The 20423-nt window shown below is 49.3% G+C and overlaps 1 protein-coding gene and 1 long non-coding RNA gene across 4 annotated transcripts; both read left to right on the top strand.

The window, feature by feature from the left end:
* The first annotated feature begins 8880 nt into the window (after window positions 1-8880).
* TRIM56 (tripartite motif containing 56) lies at window positions 8881-17655 on the top strand. 3 transcript variants are annotated; one of them, XM_070566342.1, is made up of 4 exons: window positions 8881-9198; window positions 9300-9370; window positions 10216-10344; window positions 10453-17655. In XM_070566342.1, exon 4 carries the CDS (start codon window positions 10454-10456, stop codon window positions 12767-12769), a length of 2316 nt encoding a protein of 771 aa, XP_070422443.1. In that variant the 5' UTR covers window positions 8881-9198; window positions 9300-9370; window positions 10216-10344; window position 10453; the 3' UTR covers window positions 12770-17655. The 3 variants fall into 3 exon arrangements, with proteins under 3 accessions (XP_070422443.1, XP_070422444.1, XP_070422445.1); XM_070566343.1 differs by having other exon boundaries at window positions 9036-9198; window positions 9300-9359; XM_070566344.1 differs by lacking the exon at window positions 8881-9198 and having other exon boundaries at window positions 9303-9374.
* A 601-nt stretch (window positions 17656-18256) lies between these two features.
* LOC139074945 (uncharacterized) lies at window positions 18257-20110 on the top strand. Its single transcript, XR_011524974.1, has 2 exons — window positions 18257-18936; window positions 19869-20110. It is a non-coding gene; the product is annotated as an uncharacterized lncRNA (long non-coding RNA).
* The last annotated feature ends 313 nt before the right edge of the window (window positions 20111-20423 follow it).

Here is a 20423-nt window from a genome sequence, read left to right on the forward strand (position 1 = left end):
TAAAGATTTTATTTTTTCCTTTTTCTCCCCAAAGCCCCCCGGTACATAGTTGTGTATTCTTCGTTGTGGGTTCCTCTAGTTGTGGCATGTGGAACGCTGCCTCAGCGTGGTCTGACGAGCAGTGACATGTCCGCGCCCAGGATTCAAACCGACGAAACACTGGGCCGCCTGCAGCGGAGCGCGCGAACTTAACCACTCGGCCACGGGGCCAGCCCTGTATTGTTGGGTTTTTGACATATATAGATGCAATATACTTGACAAAATAGCAAAAGGAAAGGGAAGAAATAGAGCTATGTTGCTGTATCTGATGGTTGATTTAAGTCAACATTAAACTGAAACAGGTTCTCATAAATTAAAGATACATATTATAATCCCTAGAGCCATCACTGAGAAATAAGTTCAAACACATAGCAATAGTGGAATTAAAATAATACACTAAAAATATTTTTAACACAAAATAAGGCAGTAATGAAGGAATAGAGTAACAAAATGATATGAAATCAATAGAAAACAAATAGCAAATGCCAGACATAAATGCAATCATGTCAACAATTACATTAAAACCTGAATAGATTAAACACTCCAATCAAAGGCGGAAATTGTCAGACTGGATAAAAAATAAGATCCAACTATATGTTGCCTATGAGAGACATACTTTAGATTGAAAGACACAAATAGGTTGACAGTAAAAGAATGAAAAAATACACACCATTCAAACAGTAACCATAAGAGAACTGGAGTGGCTACATTAATATGTTTATATATACTAATATTTAAGAAAATAAATATACTTAGAGACAAAGAAGAACATTTCCTAATGATAAAAGGAAGATATAAAAATTACAAATGTATAGGTATCTAACAACAGGGCCTCAAAATTCATAAGGAAAACTGACAGAACTAAATGGAGAAATAGATGATTCAGTCATTATAGTTGGAGATTTGAATACTCTGTCAGTAATTAATAGAACAACTAGGCAGAAAATCAATAAGAATACAGAAGACTTGAACAACACTGTCACCTAACTTGAGCTAACAGACGTATATACCACACTCCACCCAACAACAACAGCGTAGCCGTTCTTTTTTTTTTTTTAAAGATTTTTTATCTTTTTCCTTTTTCTCCCCAAAGCCCCCTGGTACATAGTTATATATTCTTTGTTGTGGGTCCTTCTAGTTGTGGCATGTGGGACACTGCCTCGGCATGGTCTGATGAGCAGTGCCATGTCCGCGCCCAGGATTCAAACCAACGAAACACTGGGCCACCTGCAGCGGAGCGCGCGAACTTAACCACTCGGCCACGGGGCCAGCCCCGTAGCCGTTCTTTTTAAGCACATGTGAAACATTGTCCAGGATAGACTATATGCTAGGCCATAAAACAAGTCTGGATAAATTTAAAAGGAGTGAAGTCATACAAAGTATTTTCTCCAATGACAACAGAGTTAAATTGGCAATGTACAAACGAGAGAAATTTGGGAAATCCACAAATATTTGGAAGTTAAACAATGCACTTCTAAACAACCCATGGATCAAAGAAGATATCAGAAGGGAAGTTAGTAAATATCTGGAAGTTAGAAAATATCTGAATGAAAATAAAAACACCAACATCAAAATTGATGAGACAGAGCAAGTGCTATGCTGGAGCCAACTTGTACTGGCCCATGAGAGCTTGTTGCACTCGTCCCACCCCCCCCCATCTTTATGTTCAGTGATGTCACGTCAACAGCTTAAAATCAATCATGGCGGAAGTATTTGCACCATGGAAATTGGCAAATGCCACAAAATAGGGGTTTTTTCCTCCCCTCAGAGATGAGCAGTTAAACATTTACCAGAATACCACTGAATGCAGCTAAAGCAGTGCTTAGAGGGAAATGCATAGCTTTAGATGCTCATATTAGAAACGGAGTAAGAGGGGCTGGTCCCATGGCCGAGTGGGTAAAGTTCCACACACTCTGCTTTGGTGGGCTCAGTTCATGGGTTTGGATCCCAGGTGCGGAACTACTCCACTCATCAGCCATCTTGTGGAGGCATCCCACATGCAAAGTACAGGAAGATTGGCACACATGTTAGCTCAGGGCTAATCTTCCTCACCAAAAAAAAAAAAGAAAAGAAATAAAGAAAGATCTAAGATCAATAATGTAAGCTTCCCTCTCAAGAAGCTAGAAAAAGAAACACATATCAAACCCAAACCAAGTAGAAGAAAAATAAATGATAAAAATCAGAGTGGAAATCAATGAAACAGAAAATAGAAAAGCAATAGAGAAAAATCAATGAAACCAAAATTGGTTCTTTGAAAAGACTCATGAAAAAGAGAGAAGACACAGATTACCAAAATCAGTAATGACAGAGGAGAAATTACCACAGACCCTAAATAAACAAAAGGATTCTGGGGATTATTATGAAGAGTTTTATGCCAACAAATTAGACAATTTAGATGAAATGGACAAATTCTTATCAACACAAAAATTAATATAACTGCCTCTATTAAGAAAATCTGAATTGATCAATACCCTGTAAAAACTTGAATTAATAATTTTAAAACATTTCCACAAAGAAAGGCCCAGGACCGGATGGCTTCATTGATGACTCTATCAAACGTTTAAGGAAGAAACAGCATCAATTCTATATAAACTCTCTCAGGAAACAGGGGAAAAGAGAACACTTCCCAACATATTTTATGAGGTTACTATTACCCTGTTATCAAAGTCAAACAAAGGTATGACAAGAAAGTAAAGTAACAGACTGATATCACTCATGAACATAAATACAAAAGTCCTTAACAAGGGGGCTGGCCAGTGGCTGAGGGGTTAAGTTCATGCACTCTGCTTTCTGCAGCCTGGGGTTTCACCCATTCGGATCCTGGGCTTGGACATGGCACTGCTCATCAGACCACGCTGAGGTGGCGTCCCACATGCCACAACCAGAGACACTCACAGGTAGAATATACAACTATGTACTGGGGCCTTTGGGGAGAAGAAGAAAAAAAATAAAGAAAAACAAAAATGTAAAAGATTGGCAACCGATGTTAGCTCAGGTACCAGTCTTTAAAAAAATTTTTTTTAATCCTTAACAAAATATTTGCCAACTGTATCCAGCAACGTAAAAACAGGATTATACATTATGACTAAACGGGGTTTATTCTAGGAATGCAACATTGATTTAACTGTGAAAGTCAATTCATGTAATATATCACATTAATCAAAGGGAAAAAAATTATCAATTTTGTCAGTTGATTATCTTGATAATCACGATTATCTCAATTGATGCAGAAACAGTATTTGACAAAATCCAACACTCATTCATGATTTGAAAGAAACAAAACTCTCAATAAACTGGGAATACAGGGGACTCCCTCAATCTGATAAAGGACATCCAAAAACCCTACAGATAACATCATGCCTAGTGAAAGACTGGCTGCTTCCCTCCTATAACCAAGAACAAGACAAAGATGGCTGCTCTCACCACTTTTATTCAGCATTTTACTGGAGATTCTAGCCAGCACAAAAAGGTAAGAAAAAAATATTAAAGACATGCCAATTGGAAAAGAAGAAGTAAAACTCTTTATTCATAGATAACATGGCCTTGTATGCAGAAAATGCTAAGGAATCTACAAAATGAAAAAAAAAAAAACTACCAGAACTAATAAGTGAGTTTAGCAAGGTCATACGCTACTAGATCAAAACATAAAAACCAGTTGTATTTCCATAAACTAGCAACAAACAAGCAAAAAAATGAGGTTTAAAAAACAACTTTATTTACATTAGCGTCAAAAAGAATAAAATATTTAGGAACAAATTTAGCCAAAGAAGTGCAAGACCCGTACACTGAAAACTAAAAAACCTTGCCGAGAGATTTAAAGAACTAAATAAATGGAGAGATGCATACTATGTTCATGGATTAGAAGACTCAATAGTGTTAAGATGGTAATTATTTCCAAATTGATCTATGGATTCAAGGAAATCCCTATCAAAATCTCAGAAGCTTTTTCAGTAATTGACAAGCTGATCCTAAAATTTATAAGGAAACGCAAAGGGCCTACAATGGCCAAAACAGTTCTGGAAAAGAGCAGAGACTGAGGAGTCACTTTACCTGACTTCAAACGTCCTATGAAGTTACAGGAGTCAGGACAACGTGGTATTGCCATGGGGATGGAGATGCTGAACAATGGGATAGAACAAAAAGTCCATAAATAAACACTTACATTTATGGCCAATTGATTTTTGCCAAAGGTGCTTTAAAAATTCAAAGAGGAAAGGATCCGTATGCAAACAAATAAATAAACAACCCTTACCTCAACACATATACACAAATTAACTCAGAATGGATCAAAGACCTAAAAGTAAGTGTTAAACCTATAAAACTTCTAGAAGAAAACAGGAGAAAATCATTGTGACCTTGAGTCAGGCAAAGATTTCTTGGCCATGACACCAAAGCATGAACCATAAGAGAATAAATAGATAAATTGGACTCATTAAAGTTAAAAACTTTTGCCCTGCCAAAAGCATTGTTAAGAAGATCAAAATAGGGGCTGGCCCTGTGGCTGAGTGGTTAAGTTCGCACGCTCCACTGCAGGCGGCCCAGTGTTTTGTTGGTTCGAATCCTGGGCGTGGACATGGCACTGTTCATCAGACCACGCTGAGGCAGAGTCCCACATGCCACAACTAGAAGGACCCACAAAGAAGAATATACAACTATGTACCAGGGGGCTTAGGGGAGAAAAAGGAAAAAATAAAATCTTTTTTTTTTTAAAAAAAAGAAGAAGATCAAAATATAAGCTACAGATTGGAGAAAATATTTGCAAATCACAAATCTGACTTGTACCCAGAATCTATAAAAAACTCTTGAAACTCAACAGTAATGAAAAAAGACGCAATTTAAAAACTGGCAAAAGAACGGGCACTTCACCAAAAAGGATATATAGGTGGCAGATCCGCATGTGAAAAGACGTTAAACATCATTAGCCGTTAGGAAAATGCACACTCAAACCACGGTGAGATATCACGCTTGTTAGAAGAACTAAAATAAAAAATCTGACAAAACTAAATGCTGGCGAGAATGTGGAGAAAGTAGATCTCTCACACATTCCTGGTGGGAAGATAAAACGGCGCAGCCACTCTGGAAAGTAGTTTGACAGTTTCCTGTAAAACTAAACTTACATTTATCATACAATCCAGCAGTCGTGCTCCTGAGCATTTATCCCAGAGACACGAAAACCTATGTTCACACAAAAACCTGTATAGGAATGTTCATTGTAGCAATATTTTGTACTAACCAAAAACTGGAAACAATCTGAACGTCGTCCAATTGGAGAATGGGTAAACGAACTGTGGTGTAGCCAAACCGTGGAATATTACTCAGCAATAAAAAGAACGCAGTACTGACATACACGAAACAACTTGCATGGATCTCAAGGACACTAAGTGAAAAACATCAGTCTCTAAAGGTTTCATGGTTTATGATTCCATGTGTATAACATTCTTGAAATGACAAGATTATAGAGATGGAGAACCGATCAGCGGCTGCCAGGGCTTAGGGACGGTGGAATGGAGTTTCTTCGTATCGACGGGACACGTCTGTGTCTTGATTACGGTGGAGGTCACATGCATCTATACTTGTGATAAAATTGCATAGAGCTATGCACAGCACACACACACACCTGAGTCCACGTAAAAATTGGTGAAATCTGAATAAAGGCTGTAGTCTAGTTAATGGTGTTGTGCCAATGTCAACTTCCTTTTTCATATTGCACCATAACGATTGTGTTGGTAATTTTTTGATTATATACATTTAGCAAAACTCGCAGAACCATACACTTAAATTGGTGGTTTTTATTGTATGTAAGTTATACCTGAGAAAGTTAATTTTAAAATATAACATAATAAATACTACAGTTACCTAAAAACAGAGGAAGGGAGGGTGAGAGGAAACAACTGGAGGTAACAGAAACTATACAAGGTGAAGAAAACTGAAATACACACACACAACACTGTCATTCACATCCTCAGAGAGTTAAGAAGATATTCTTTCCACACAGTAAAAGTAGGACGTGAAAAAGAGAACTCATGAATTAAAGCCATGACCGCAGATTTGAAAACCACAAGAGAAGAGGTGGAAGGTTTAAGTTGAAGAAATCTCCTGGAAATTAGAACAAAAAGAGGAAGAAATGGAAAATAAGAGGAGGGATAAGATGAGAGGACCCATCTGTGAGATGCGACATCTGAACGAGGGAAGTTCCAGCGGGGGATGCAGGAAACGGAGGGGAGAGAATCAAAAACACTTCAGAATTCTCAGAGCCAAAGGGCACGTGTTTCAAGATTGAAAGAGCCACTAGATGCCCAGTGCCACGTGCGCACTGGGAAAGTCAGAACTCTGGGGACAAAGAAGATTCTAAAATCTTCCAAACAGCATTGGCTGCTAAGGGCTCATTGTTAAATTTGGGGATTTTGCAGCTGGCCGTTAAACCACTGGTAGCCTGAATTCAGCCCTGGTAGCAAGATTTGCACCATATTTACATCATGGGGAGGGGTGGGGGGGGCTGGCTTATCAGCATATTACTAAATAGTTAAGTAAATTACAGTATATCATTTATGCAGCCACTAATAATAACTATGAAGACTATGTGGAAACATAGAAAATGTTGATATGATTGTTATATAAGTAGACAAATACACTATAGGTACAATTATGTAAAATATATTCACATGGACAGAGGCCAAAGGAAATACACACAGGAAGAAAGTTATTTGGTTATAATGATGACATGAGTGTCTAAAATTTTATTTTAAATTATCCTTATTATTTCCATAATTTAGGATTAAAAACCTTTGTGCACCTCCCCGCAAATACCTACAGAAAAGCGTCCAAACTTGCCTGATGAAAATCCTATAAGGGCTCCACATTACCTTAAGGCCTTATAGGAATCTAAACAGGAAATTTGAAAGTTGGCTCTGCCTGCCCGCCTCCATCTCCTGCAATTTCCCGCCACTCCCCAGCACTCTAGTCCTATCAGACCAGCCACCCTGCGAGGCCTTCCCTGGAGTCATCCTGAGAACGGACACTCCCCCCACCACGGGCCCTCCCTGCCCAGCATCTGGCAAGAGTCGCCCCCCTCAACTCCTCCTCTCCATGTGTGTCTCTACGGTCATGCTTATCAGTGGGCTGTAGTTATCGCTTGGCTCAGGAGTCTATTCTCGGGTGGAGACACGGTTGTCTTGGGGCTGGCCACACACAGTAGGCACTTTAAGCAATTGTTCAGTGTATGGGGAGACGGAGTAGGACAGCCACTGTCATGCCACCTCTTTCAGGAAGCCTTCCTGATTCCCACACACCACCCCCATTCCAGCGGAACTCAAGCTCTCCCTCTTCTCTGTTGTCCCAGCACTTTATGTGACCTTGGGTGACTGACCTATTCCCTTTATGCCTCAGTTTCCTCATCTGTAAAAGGGAGGCAAAAATGATACCTGTCTCAACAGGTTATCATGAGGATTAAATCAGGTTATGTTCGCAACACCCCGTGTCAAGCTCATGGAAAATACCCCATAAAAGGAAGCCATTGTGATGATTATTTTGACACTTGCATATGACATTGGTCCTACTATCTGTTAGACTGGAAACCCACTGTGGGCAGAGAACGTATCTTGTTCATCTTTGTATATTCCACAGCGCGTGGCATGCTGTCTGGCCTCAGTAGGTATTAACAAATCGTTCCTGAATGTGGACCAGCAAGCACAGGCAGAGGCCACACGCATGTGCATGTGTGTGCACACACTTAGGGGCACACGGGCACAGATACAGTTTTCTGCCCTGGTCTTGGCTGTCAGCGCTGACCGTCTCCTTCTTCTGGACGTGCAGGATTCTCCAGCTTGTCTCCATGACCTTCTCTCTCCTGGATTTCCACCTGGACCATCTCTCTCCTGGATTTTCTCTCTGGCAACTACCTCTCAGCCTCCTTCACGCCCCAGCCTCTGCCCCATGTGCCTTAAATCTCTGCGTTCCCCACAGCGCCAGCTCAGCCCTGCTCTTCTCGCTTCAGACACTGCTGAGTGACTTCGTCAAGACCACAGACACTGGAATAGTCACAAGCCTGGGTTTAGGCAGCCGGGCCCTCCGCCCTGACCTCCAGACCCGCAAGACCTGAGGGCCGGATGCTGCCCTCCTTACTTCACCTCCCTCCCAGGGCCAATCGCAAGCAGCCCGGCTTCAGCAGTCGCTCACATGTGTGACTTCCATCCTCCACCCTCCTTCCCGGCCCTATCGCCACTGAGTCAGCTCAGACCCCTGCACGGTTCACCTGGCCCCCGGTTGTCAGGCTCTCTAGCGTCCTGGCTGCTGCCACAGTAAACTCTCCGTCCAGTTTCCCGCTGAGATTCTGTCACTGTGATAAAAGGATGCGTACACAGGATGAAACAACTACAGCCAAATGTTAACTGTAGAATGTAAGTGGTGGGTATACGAGTGTTCGTTGCAATGCTTTCAACTTCTCTGCGCTTCATAATTTTCGTAAGATGTTGGGGAAAATATCTTCCAGTGGTTCCTTTGGGTTTTTGGATGAAACTCAGACTCCTTCGTGTAGAGCATAAGGCCCTTTATGATCCGGCCGCTGCCTCCCTCTTTAACTCCATCTGCCACCACTCAATGTCCCCTTCCCACAAACCATCTCAAGACACCTGGAGCCACCCAGGAGAGTCGTGGTATTTCATTCCTCTGTACCTGTGTACTTGCTGTTCCTGATTCCGGGAAGTCCCTTCCCTGTGTTCTCCAGGAACCCCCAAACTCCTGTTCATTCTTCAAACTCATCTCAAGGGATGCCTCCTCCAGGAAGCCTTTGCTGACCCCTGGACAGAAGCCCTCATCTGCTTCCCATAGGCTCTCCCATAGCTCAGCAGAGGTTTCTGGCACCAAGGGCTCACCTGGGACTGGCTTTGCAGATAAGCTGCAATGCTGGAAACCTGGCCTGAGGACCAGGCTCCAGTTGCCACCGTCTCTGAATCACAGCTCATCTCTAATTTCTGGCCTCAGAGGACGCATCCTCAGGCAGTTGCCCTGCGTTTGCAGCAAACACGCTCAGCCGGCTGAGCTGTCCTGAGGCTGGAACTGACGGTCGGCCCTGAGCAGGCTCCAGCCGCCCAGCCCTGGAGCCTGCCGGAGGGGGCCTGCCCCACTGGGGGTCGGGGCCCCCGAGGAAGAGGTCCAGGCCGGGTAGGGAAGAAGGCGGGGCCTGAGGCCGCGCAAGTCCGTGTCCCGGGCCGGGGACGGAAGTTACACAAGTACAATTAGTTTCAGTTTTGTTTCTCTTTCAGGAGCCCAGCAACAGCGGCGTCCAGACCTCCGCCCCCCAACTCCGGGTCCTGGCGCCCAAGGTCAGCTCAGGGTAGGTAAGGAGGGAGTCAGAGAGGGCAGCTGAACTGCAGGGAGTTGGGAAGGGAGGAGTGGGGGGGGGGAGAAGAGAGCAAGAGGAAGAGGAAGGGAGTGGGGGAGGGGGCAGAGGGGCCCGGAAGGCGGGAGGAGAGGAGAGGTTGGGAGGGGTACCCCCCTCACCCCACGGGGCCAGAGAGCTGAAGCTTCCCTGGGAAAGACCACCTCTCATTCTCTGAGCTCTCCCCCCAGCCCGGATTTTCCGGAAGTTTGGGGAAAATTGCCCCAAGAGTCTTCATCGAGTGTTTCACAGCCGCTGTGCTGGGAGCCGGGGTCTTCACAGATGAACCTCACCCGACTCCGACCCTTCAGAGGTTTCTAGGGAAACAGGAGGCCTCCTGTAGCAGGAAAGGCAAAAAGAAAGGGACTCCAGGAGATGAGGCAAAGCCACTGTGACCCCGAGGCCAAGCAGCTGGGAGAAAAGAGCAGGGCAGCCGCTTCCCCTCAGCCTTCCTTCTGCCGGCTCCAGAACCCACGGCCAGCAAAGTAGGGCAGGAAGGGGGGGGGGGGCACCACGACCCGAGATGCTGCGCCCAGGGTCTAGAAGACAGGTGTAGGGGGCTGCAGGAAGTGGGGCCCCTTATACTGCCCCACCTGCCAGGAGTCAAGGTGACTGCCCACCTGGACCCCCTGCCGTGTCCTTTCTGCCCGCCCCCACCCAGCACCCCACTCCCAGCAGGCCCCCTGGGACCTACTCACATGGGGCTTGGACCCCACCTGTCACAAGGCCTGTCAACTGGGGGCACTGATCCTTGCTAGCTCTCTAAGGCCAAGGCTTCGTGGTCTTGTCGTTTCTCGCAGCACCTGACACACACAAGCACCTTTTATACGGTTGCTGACTGTATGCAAAGAGGAGGAAGGTGGTTCTTTAGCACAAGAGCAAGTGGCCAGAGGCCCCGGGAGACCAGAAGAAAATTCCTGGCCCTTCAGGTGAGACTCCAGACCTGGTGTGGCTTGAGGATGGGGGAGAGGCAGGAGGGCAGGCTGGAGCACTGTGGCGGTGCCCTCTGCCCTCTAATCCTGAGCCCTCGCTTGCAGCATGGTGTCCCAGGGGTCTGCGCCCTCCCTGCTGGAGGCCCTGAACAGCGACTTCCTGGCCTGTAAGATCTGCCTGGAGCAGCTGCGGGCTCCCAAAACGTTGCCCTGCCTGCACACCTACTGCCAGGACTGCCTGGCCCAGCTGGCGGAAGACGGCCACCTCCGATGCCCCGAGTGCCGTGAGACGGTGCCCGTGCCACCGGCCGGCGTGGCTGCCTTCAAGACCAACTTCTTTGTCAACGGGCTCCTGGATCTGGTGAGGGCCCGGGCTGGTGGAGACCTGCGTGCTGGGAAGCCAGCCTGTGCGCTGTGCCCCCTGATGGGTGGGGCCAGCGCCGGTGGGCCGGCCACTGCCCGGTGCCTGGACTGCGCTGACGACTTGTGCCAGGCCTGTGCCGACGGGCACCGCTGCACCCGGCAGACCCATACCCACCGAGTGGTGGACCTGGTGGGCTACAGGGCAGGGTGGTACGACGAGGAGGCCCGGGAGCGCCAGGCGGCCCAGTGTCCCCAGCACCCCGGGGAGGCCCTGCGCTTCCTGTGCCAGCCCTGCTCCCAGCTGCTGTGCCGGGAGTGCCGCCTGGACCCCCACCTGGACCACCCCTGCCTGCCCCTGGCCGAGGCTGTGCGTGCCCGGAGGCCAGGCCTTGAGGAGCTCCTGGCAGGCGTGGACAACAACCTGGCAGAGCTGGAGGCCAGCCGGATGGCGGAAAAGGAAGCCTTGGCCCGGCTGCGGGAGCAGGCAGCCAGGGTGGGGACACAGGTGGAGGAGGCAGCGGAGGCGGTCCTCCGGGCCCTTCTGGCCCAGAAGCAGGAGGTGCTTGGGCAGCTACGGGCCCACGTGGAGGCTGCTGAGGAGGCTGCTCGAGAGAGGCTGGGGGAGCTGGAGGGCCGAGAGCAGGTAGCCAGGGAGGCGGCTGCCTTCGCGCGTCGCGTGCTCAGCCTAGGTCGCGAGGCCGAGATACTCTCCCTGGAGGGGGCCATTGCTCAGAGGCTCCAGCAGCTGCAGGGGTGTCCCTGGATGCCTGGGCCCACCCGCTGCCTGCTGCCCCAGCTGGAGCTCCATCCTGGGCTCCTGGACAAGAACTGCCACCTGCTACGGCTCTCCTTTGAGGAACAGCAGTCCCAGAAGGATGGTGGGAAAGATGGAGCTGGAACCAAAGGATGTGACAAGACCCAGAGCTGGAGAGAGGATGGCACCCAGACAGAGAAACACGGTGGGATCCAGCCCCAGAGTAGGGATGGAGCCCAGACCCCAAAGGAGGACAGAGCCCAGACGCCCCAAGAAGATGGAGCCCAGACCCCAAAGGCAGAGATAGCCAAGACACCCCAAGAAGATGGAACCCAGACCCCAAAAGAGGCCAGAGCACAGACACCCCAAGAAGAAGGAGGAGCCCTGACCCCGAGGGGTGGCAGATCCAACAAGAAGAAGAAATTCAAAGGCAGGCTCAAGTCAGTTTCCCGGGAGCCCAGCCCAGCCCCTGGGCCACACCTGGAGGGCTCAGGCCTCCTCCCCAGGCCTATCTTTTCCTGCAGTTTCCCCACGCGAATGCCTGGAGACAAACGGTCTCCCCGGATCACTGGACTCTGTCCCTTTGGTCCCCGGGAGATCCTGGTGGCGGATGAGCAGAACAGGGCGCTGAAGCGTTTCTCCCTCAACGGAGACTACAAGGGCGCCGTGCCCGTCCCTGAGGGCTGCTCCCCGTGCAGCGTGGCTGCCCTGCAGGGCGCAGTTGCCTTCTCAGCCAGTGCGCGGCTCTACCTTATCAGCCCAGATGGTAAGGTGCAGTGGCGCCGGGCCCTGAGCCTCTCCCAGGCCAGCCACGCTGTGGCTGCGATGCCGAGCGGGGACCGGGTGGCCGTCAGCGTGTCAGGCCACGTGGAGGTGTACAACATGGAAGGCAGCCTGGCTACCCGGTTTATTCCTGGGGGCAAGGCCAACCGGGGCCTGCGGGCACTGGTGTTCCTGACCACCAGCCCGGAGGGCAATTTCGTGGGGTCAGATTGGCAGCAGAATAGCGTGGTGGTCTGTGATGGGCTGGGGCAGGTGGTCGGGGAGTACCGGGGGCCAGGCCTGCACGGCTGCCAGCCGGGCTCCGTGTCTGTGGACAAGAAGGGCTATATCTTCCTGACCCTTCGCGAGGTCAACAAGGTGGTGATCCTGGACCCAAAGGGGTCACTACTCGGCGACTTCCTGACGGCCTATCATGGCCTGGAAAAGCCCCGGGTGACCACCATGGTGGACGGCAGGTACCTGGTCGTGTCCCTCAGTAACGGGACCATCCACGTCTTTCGGGTCCGCTCTCCTGACAGTTAAAGGGCTGGGGCTGGGGTGGGACTGGGGTGGGACTGGGGCGGGAGGAGGGGGGCCGAACTCATCTTCCCGGAGGGCAGGGGTGGGCAGCTTTTCAGTGTGAAGTGCCAAACTCCTAACGCCTCTTCTGTTGTGCAAGAATAGGGACCAAGGGTGGTGGCGGGACCATAACTCTCAGAAGCAGAGGAGGAGGGGAAGGGGGGTGCTGGGAGTGAACCCCGTCTCTTGCTTTTTGTGGGTGACCACCGCCGCCACCGCTGCCATATAGTTCAGGTTTCTGAGATTTATAAGCTTGTCCTGTTTTGCATTCTTCAAAACCATTCCTGATGGAGTAGCCCGGGGGTCTTAGGAGGTGGGCAGAAGGAGTGCTCCGGCTGACGAAGGACTCCGGTTACGTCAGACAGGTGCCTTCTGGATGAGAGCTGGGAGCCCTGCTCCCTTCAGACGGGAGCAGGGACACACCAGGTCAGAAGAGGCCTGGGGCTACGAAATGGTGATGAATGGCATCTTCCATCAGCCACAGCCAGGAGCTAGAGGCTCCTCTGAGAGTGGCGTCCCCCACTGAAGCACAGGGTGGGCTTTGTGGGGGACCAAGGACAGACACCAGCTGAGGCCATGCGGTGTCCACCTCAGAGTCTGTGAAGAGAATGTTACTAGAAAACGACTTGGCAGGATTGGAGTTTAACCAACATGGCTCCGAGTGTAAGGGAAAGGGAGGCCTCTGGGCACCCCCTCCCCACTGTGAAGCCAGTCTGGAGCAAGACCTACACAGGATGTCAAATCACTTCTGTTTTGCAGTCTTTACACTTCCTGGAGTCTATTTTTAGTTTCCTCCTAGTTTTCCAGCCAGCAAAATTCCTTTTGAGAAATTTTGGCCTCCGTTTGGCTGAACTAAGGGATGAAGGAATTTTGGCCTTCTGTAGGCCACTGTTGCTGGGGGAAACGCCCTAGCCCTTCAGCCCAGGTGTGGGATTGGGGGCCAAGCCAGCAGGAAAACCTGAGAATTCAGTAGTAGGGCTGGGATGGGTGGAGGAGTGAAAACTGGAGGCAAAGATCCAGTCGGGGGTGAGCCAACCACTGGTCCTTTGCATAGGCTGAGGTAATGGTGGATGTGTTTACCCAGGGGCTGTCGAGAGAGGACCAAAGGGAATCTTAACGTAGCGATTGTGGACGATGGAGTGTTTGTGGGAACCAAAGGGATTTTGGACAAGTCCAGATGGAAAGTGCGGGGCATTAGGGATGAGGAAAAGAATACGCTTTTCTAGGGAGGTATTGCTTGTTTATTGAAGTGATAAGGGAGAGCATCCATGTCAAGTGGACAGATTTAATTACATAAAAATTTGAAATGTTTGCACAGCAGAGATTAGTGAAGATTAAAGGAAAACCTCTAAGATGAGAAAACTACATGGAATTGATCTGAGTAAGAGCTGAGTCTCCAGTGTGTGCAGTGACTAAGAGATCTACTTGGTCAAGGGACCAAATGGGCTGTACACCCAGAAGGAATGCTCTCAGGCCAGGACTAGTGAAATAAAAAATAAAATAAAGTCAACTGCTTGCATTGGTCAAAAATACATTTTAAGACTGTGTCGTGGAGAATGAGACTCCTGGCACTATAAGATGATGCTTCCTGGAGTGCAAGTTGGTAATATTTGACAAGAGTGGAAAAAAAATGACTGTAAGACTGTTTTCTCACTTTGGGGAATACATTCCGGGAAAGTAATTCCAAAGCAAAAAGTTTTTGCACAGAGATATTTGTGACCACCCCCTACATTACATTCATTGACTGGAAACTGCTCAGCCGTGGGGCACGCAGCTAAGAGACTGTGGTGTGTCAGGGCAATTACCTACTGCCTTTGTGCATGACAACTATGAAAACTATTTAGAAGAATATGTTCTATGATGCAATCATAAGTGAAAAAAAAAGGGGAATTTGGAATTATGATCACTTAATGATAGCAGTAAGGTAAAAGTATGTCTGAATAGCTGCCGAGTGGAAATAGGTTCAAAATTTGTAAATAGTCAGTGATTGGGGAGATTGGGTTCTTTTGAGTTATTTTGTGCTATTCACATAGGTGCATTTTCTGCTTCGGTTAGGATTGTCTGTTAAATAACATATACGCTGGAAGGTTTACTTTCACCTCTAGAAGTGATATTCGAGAATAGCTACTGGATTGGGGAAGAAGATGTCAGAAGGGATGAGACTGTCCTGTCAGAGGAGGCACGGGAGTCAGGAGGGTCCCAGCTGGTTGGGGCCAGTGGGGAGGAAGGGTGGGCAGAGCAGGGGCTGTCTGGCGAGATCAAGGAGCTCACCCTGGGAGGGTCTGCAGAGGTCAGGCGGTCCCCTCAGGGATTGGATCACTGTGGAGTGTCCAGAAGGCAGGGGAAGGTCTTGTTGAGTTCCCCAACTACTTCAGACCAACTGGAAACCAAGTGGAGTTTCTGTAGAACCAGCTAGCGTAGGATGAGTTGCATGGGGTGGGGTGGGGGGGGGTGGTCTGTCTTCTTTGCAGCTCTGTCTGTAGAGTTAGCATAGCGATGGCTCACAATAGGTGCTCAGTAAATGTGAAGTGAATTAATACCTAGAAAAGGGATGGGACAGTGGTAAGACTCTTTCCAGAGATTTCCCACCTCACGTGCCACAGCCCTAGCAAACCAAGTTGTCCAAAACCTTGGCTTGTGGGAAATCTCCAGTAGGGGGCAGCTTGGACACAGTCTACCATATGCCTCCCAGGGGGAGGCTCAGCTCCAGAGTCACAAAAGAGATGAGATTGGGGTGCCCTGCTTATGTGTGTGGAGGGGCATCTAGGGGTCACGGGCTTGGGTTGGAACAACAGTTCTGCAGAGCTGCACAGGGAGCATATGCAGAGGGCCTGGCTGATCAAATGGCTCCAGCCAAGTGGCTTACCCGGGAATGGAGACTTTCAGAAAGGAAATGTCACCTGGCTGCAAGAAGAGAATCGCACAGATGCCCCAGAGATGCAGGAGCCATGTGACATTCCAGGAAGCTGTAAGAATCCTGGGAAGCCGGGCCCTGGAAGATTACTGGAAATATTAAATTTTCCTCATTAAGGGATAGGGGTGGGAAGGCCCAGAAGACCGGCCAGATGTGAACCGGATGGGAAGTATAGCACTGAGCATGAATTTGGAGGTAAAATCCACAGCAGCTTAACTGTGACGCAGGAATCCTGATGAATCCCTCGGAAAACACCACTCAGCGCAAGAGAAAGAGTTCTTGGTTAAACTACAGATGTTAAGAAATGAGGAACATTCGGGAAAGACACCTCCCACCCCACCCCCCACATCGGACTATGAGAGTTTACTTGATCAATGATTCCTTTTCCTGTTTGGGACTTTCCAGGTTGTACGTGTACTGGTGAAAGGAGAGTGGCGTTCGGGTAGAGAGAAAGAGAGTGGACACTCTCTTTCATATTCTTTGCACCTAAAAAAGGAAAGTGAATGAGGTAGCCGAGACCTTGGGTGAGCGCTGGCCCTTCCACTAAATAGCTGTGTGATCTTGGTCCAGCTCCCGAACCTCTCTGCGCCTCAGTTTCTACATCAGTAAGTAGGGATAATAATATCCACCATGCCCACCTCACAGGGGTGTTGCGAGGACTGGGTGAGAAACATAGACAAGTATCTTGTATACCACAAAGGCCCAATCCGAGGTATTGGTTTAGGAGAAAGTTCAGCTGACTTGTACTAACTTGATTCTCTCCCGTCAGCGTGAGCTTGAATGGGGATGTTGTGTACACGTATTGCTCAAGCATGTCTGGGTAGAGTCATTACCCACAAACCATCTTCTTTGGAGGTGGCTGTTTTGTTTTGCTTTCCCGCAGTTATTTGAAGAAGCCATGTTCTAAGACATGACTTAGGAGCAGATGGGACCAATGGCTGGCCGGCTAAGACACAATGCTCTTCCTAAATGCCAGCCGAGAATCAGACTGTACTAATCAAGGACTGATAACTGTAGACATTTAGAAGTTCAGAAGGGCAAGAGCGGCCCCATCTTTGGATAATTTAGAGAAAACATAACTTGGAAGAGAATAGCTCTCCGCTCACTGTAGTCTTACTATTACTGTATCTGTAAAGCCATGCCGTATCATAAATCTACAGAGATAAAATTCCAAGGGGGCAGAAGTCTAAGAGGGAAGTCTGAAATCTTCTGAGGAAATTGGTGAGATTAGTGGCCCGAGCTGGGCGGGGTTCGATAGGGGTGCCAAGATCAAAGCATTTGACCTCTCTCCTTGGCAGGTCGGCTGAGAACTAGAGCTCTCCCGTGAGTCAGGGGGGAGATTGGACTGGGGAACAGAGCTCTGTTTTGGGGAGAGAGCGGTCTTGGACCGGCTGGAGCAGAGAGCTGCTGAAGATGCTCGCAGCAGGAGCAAGACCAAGTTCAGATGCAGGCTTAGGAAAATAGGTAACTTGACCAAAGGTAGCAGGACCAGCCTACCAACTGGATCATGAATATAGTTTAGTTAAATGGATCAGGACAGAGGCAAAAATAGGTCTGGGGACCACAGATGCCTTTGACTGGAGGAGTGGAGAAGGTACAGCAGAGTCAGCCTGGACCTCACCTGAAGCGCAGCGAGGAATCCTTGGGACCAGGTAGAGAAGGGCCTCTGTTTAGAGAGGCGATCAGGAAGTTGGTTTGGGGAGGTTTGGGAAGGCAACCTGACTTGTCTCCGGAGAAAGTTGGAGCCAGTTGGCTTAGCAGCCAAGAGAGACAGGGTTGAAAACGGAGTCGGGGCCTCAGTACCCATGGCGTCAGCCCAGCAAATTTCCCTGGGTTGCCATGGGCTGAAGAATCTGTGCTGTAAACCCTCATTCCTTTGATTGTGTCCTTTGTACCTTTTTTCTGTTTCTTATTAAATTCTTTTGAAAAATTCAAACCTTTTCTCAGATGGGTTCATGGGTATGGGGAACTGCCAACACCCAGGCTTGGATAGCAAAGGGAACCAGGTATGAAGACCACCCTGCCCCCCCCCACCGTGGCTCCAAAGATGCCAACACGGAGTCCTTGGGGCATTGCAGGAGCAGGGGGACGGGCACAGTCACCATCTGTAGTCCCACCCTCGTCCTGGCTACTCCAGCCTGTAGGACAGAGATGTGCACCTTCCAGGCCAGCCCTTGGTGGGAGCCGCAGCAGGACTGCACTCATGCACGCTCGGGTGGGGTGTGACTGCATGGAGGTGTTGGGGCAGGAGGCGGGCGAGGGGCTCAGGTCAGGCTGGCTGTGCCCACCACATTGGTGTCTGCTTGTTTTCTGGTTTGGGGGAACCAAACCAGCGTCTGTGGACCCCTTCTAGCATGCTGTATTTACCATCCCATGGTGGCCCCTGCAGAGCTGGGGGATATCAGGGTTCTAGGAATATCTGCCTTCTGGCCAAAGCTACGCCCTCCCCCCCCCCCCCAATCTCCAGAGCCCCTCAAGGAGCTCCTGCCCCACCCCTCTGAGCTGTCCGGAGCAGGAAGAGGATTATTTCTACTTCACACAGCCTCTGGCGCCCCATCAAATACAGAGAGCAAATAGCAGTTATCCGGTGCCCGCCCGCCTGCACTTCACACCCATCCACTTCCGGAAGCTGCAACCCCTAAGAAGTAGGGATCATTAATATTCTTCTACAGACAAGGAAACCTGGCGAGGCCTGGTGAGGCTTGCTCAGGATAAACAGTTTCAGATTCTGACTCCAAAGCCGCCCTTCCAAGCAGCTCTGAATCCCGAGCCTGTGTCTCTGTCTCCTGATCCCTTAAGGAGAGAGCTGAACGAAATCAGATCTGAGGTTCCTTCCTGAGTTGACAGAGCAGGCCCCGTCCCCTAACAGGTCCGGAATCTAGATACAGGAAGGGAAGCTCCGAGGTACCCCACACACCCCACCGCCTTTTGTGCCTCCAGCATCCCCCCAGATAGAGAAGGATTGACGACTGAGGAGGGAAGGTTTGAGAGGCCTGGTAGGGAGGCAGAGGGTGGGATCAGAGCCCACCACTGCCGTGGTGACAGCCTGAATAAGAATTCCGCAATTCATCATCTAATGACTCAGCCTGGCTTTGGACTGGCGCCGCTGCGAGCTGGGGAGCATGACTCAGCAGCTGAGGGGCCCGCGTGGGAGATCGCCGCTGTCCATGTGAGCGCCCACTGTGGAGAACGGCTTGTTCCAGCTCCCAACCCCAAGGTGAGCGTCTTCCGCTCCTGTGGTCGGACACACTCGGCCTCGGGTTCCTAGTCAGGTGGCCAAGCCTGCTCCCTCAGACCTGGGTTTCTCCTCCTTTGTATTCGAGAAGTCACAGCCGCAGAGGCCTCTGGGCCGCCTCCTTTCCCTGCAGCCTTGGCTTCTGCAGCAGGATGCTGTGGCCACCGACTCTACAGGTTTCTCTCCCCGTCCCTGCTCTGCTGGGGCCAGGCCAGCCTCCAAGTAAGGGCAGCAGAGGCCACAGGGTAGGAGTGGGGAAGCCGGGACATGTCCCAAGCTGGGCACACGGGTGGACAGGTGGTCACAGCATCGCTCCCAGCTGCTGGGGGTGGGAGAATGGGCCTCTGGGATCTTGATTTTGCTCAAGGGGCAACTCAGAAAATGTCTCTTCCCCCTCACAAATAACAATGTCTATTTTCTCTCCCCGCAATACTGTTACGGACAGTCCATGGCTTACCAGAGAAAACAGCCAAAGTATGCTGAGGTGGGACAGCTTGCGAAACCAGGGAGGGCTGGGCACAGAGGCCACGGGTCAATGTGCAGGGCTCACACAGCCCGCCAGCATCACTTTCTCACCTAGATTATTCACCCGCAGCCCTTTCCTCATCTGCAAAAACCCTCAGGACGAGAACTTCTGATTCACCCTGAGCATTCCTGAGCATAGCCAGGTGTCCGTAATACCTGTCGGTTGAAAGAGCAAATGAGTGAATTTGTGCTAAAACCTAGTCATCGTCATTCATGTCAGAGGCAGCTTTGGGAGGTGTTGGCAAGTCTATCTCAGGAAAGCAGCCCTGAGGCAAAAAGAGGTTATCACTCCTCCTTAGAGGGGAGACGTGAATAAGAGTGAAGTTACCCAAACTGTGGGAAAAAAAGATAGTAATCTCACTCTGCTGTACTTTCTCTTTTGTCCACAGCACTTTACCCTTCTAACATCCTACAGTCCTGCGCCACATAACGATGTTTCGGTCAACAAGGGACCACACACAACGGTGGTCCTACACGATCAGTACCATGTGGCCTAGGTGTGTAGTGGGCTATCCCATCCAGGCCTGTGTAAGTGCACGCTGTGACATTCACACAACGACGACATCGCCTATGATGCCGTTCTTGGAACGCATCCCCGCTGCGACGTATGACTGTATTTCATTTAATCATTTATCCTGTGTATTGCTTATTGTTTGTTTTCTCCCCCAATATCCACCCCGGGTAGAATCCAAGTCCCAGAAGGACAGGGTATTTTGCTGTTTTGTGCACTGATATTTCCTACACCCCAGAATAGTGCCTGGGATGTAGTAGATACTGAATGAATGAATGAATGAATGAATGGTATCTATTGAGCATTGACTCTGAGCCAGGCCCCCTTCTACCTGCTATGGACTTTACATATATTAGCTCACTTGGTGCCCTTAACGGTCCTGGGAGGTAGATACAAGTATCACCCCTGGTTGAAAGATGAGGAGGTAAGGTTG

Source organism: Equus przewalskii, chromosome 12 (genome assembly GCF_037783145.1).
Source record: "Equus przewalskii isolate Varuska chromosome 12, EquPr2, whole genome shotgun sequence".
Lineage (NCBI taxonomy): Eukaryota > Metazoa > Chordata > Mammalia > Perissodactyla > Equidae > Equus > Equus przewalskii.

What these genes read in the sequence shown, in the direction of transcription:
- TRIM56 (XM_070566342.1), top strand. Translation starts at nt 10,454, where the DNA reads ATGGTGTCCCAGGGGTCTGCGCCCTCCCTGCTGGAGGCCCTGAACAGC.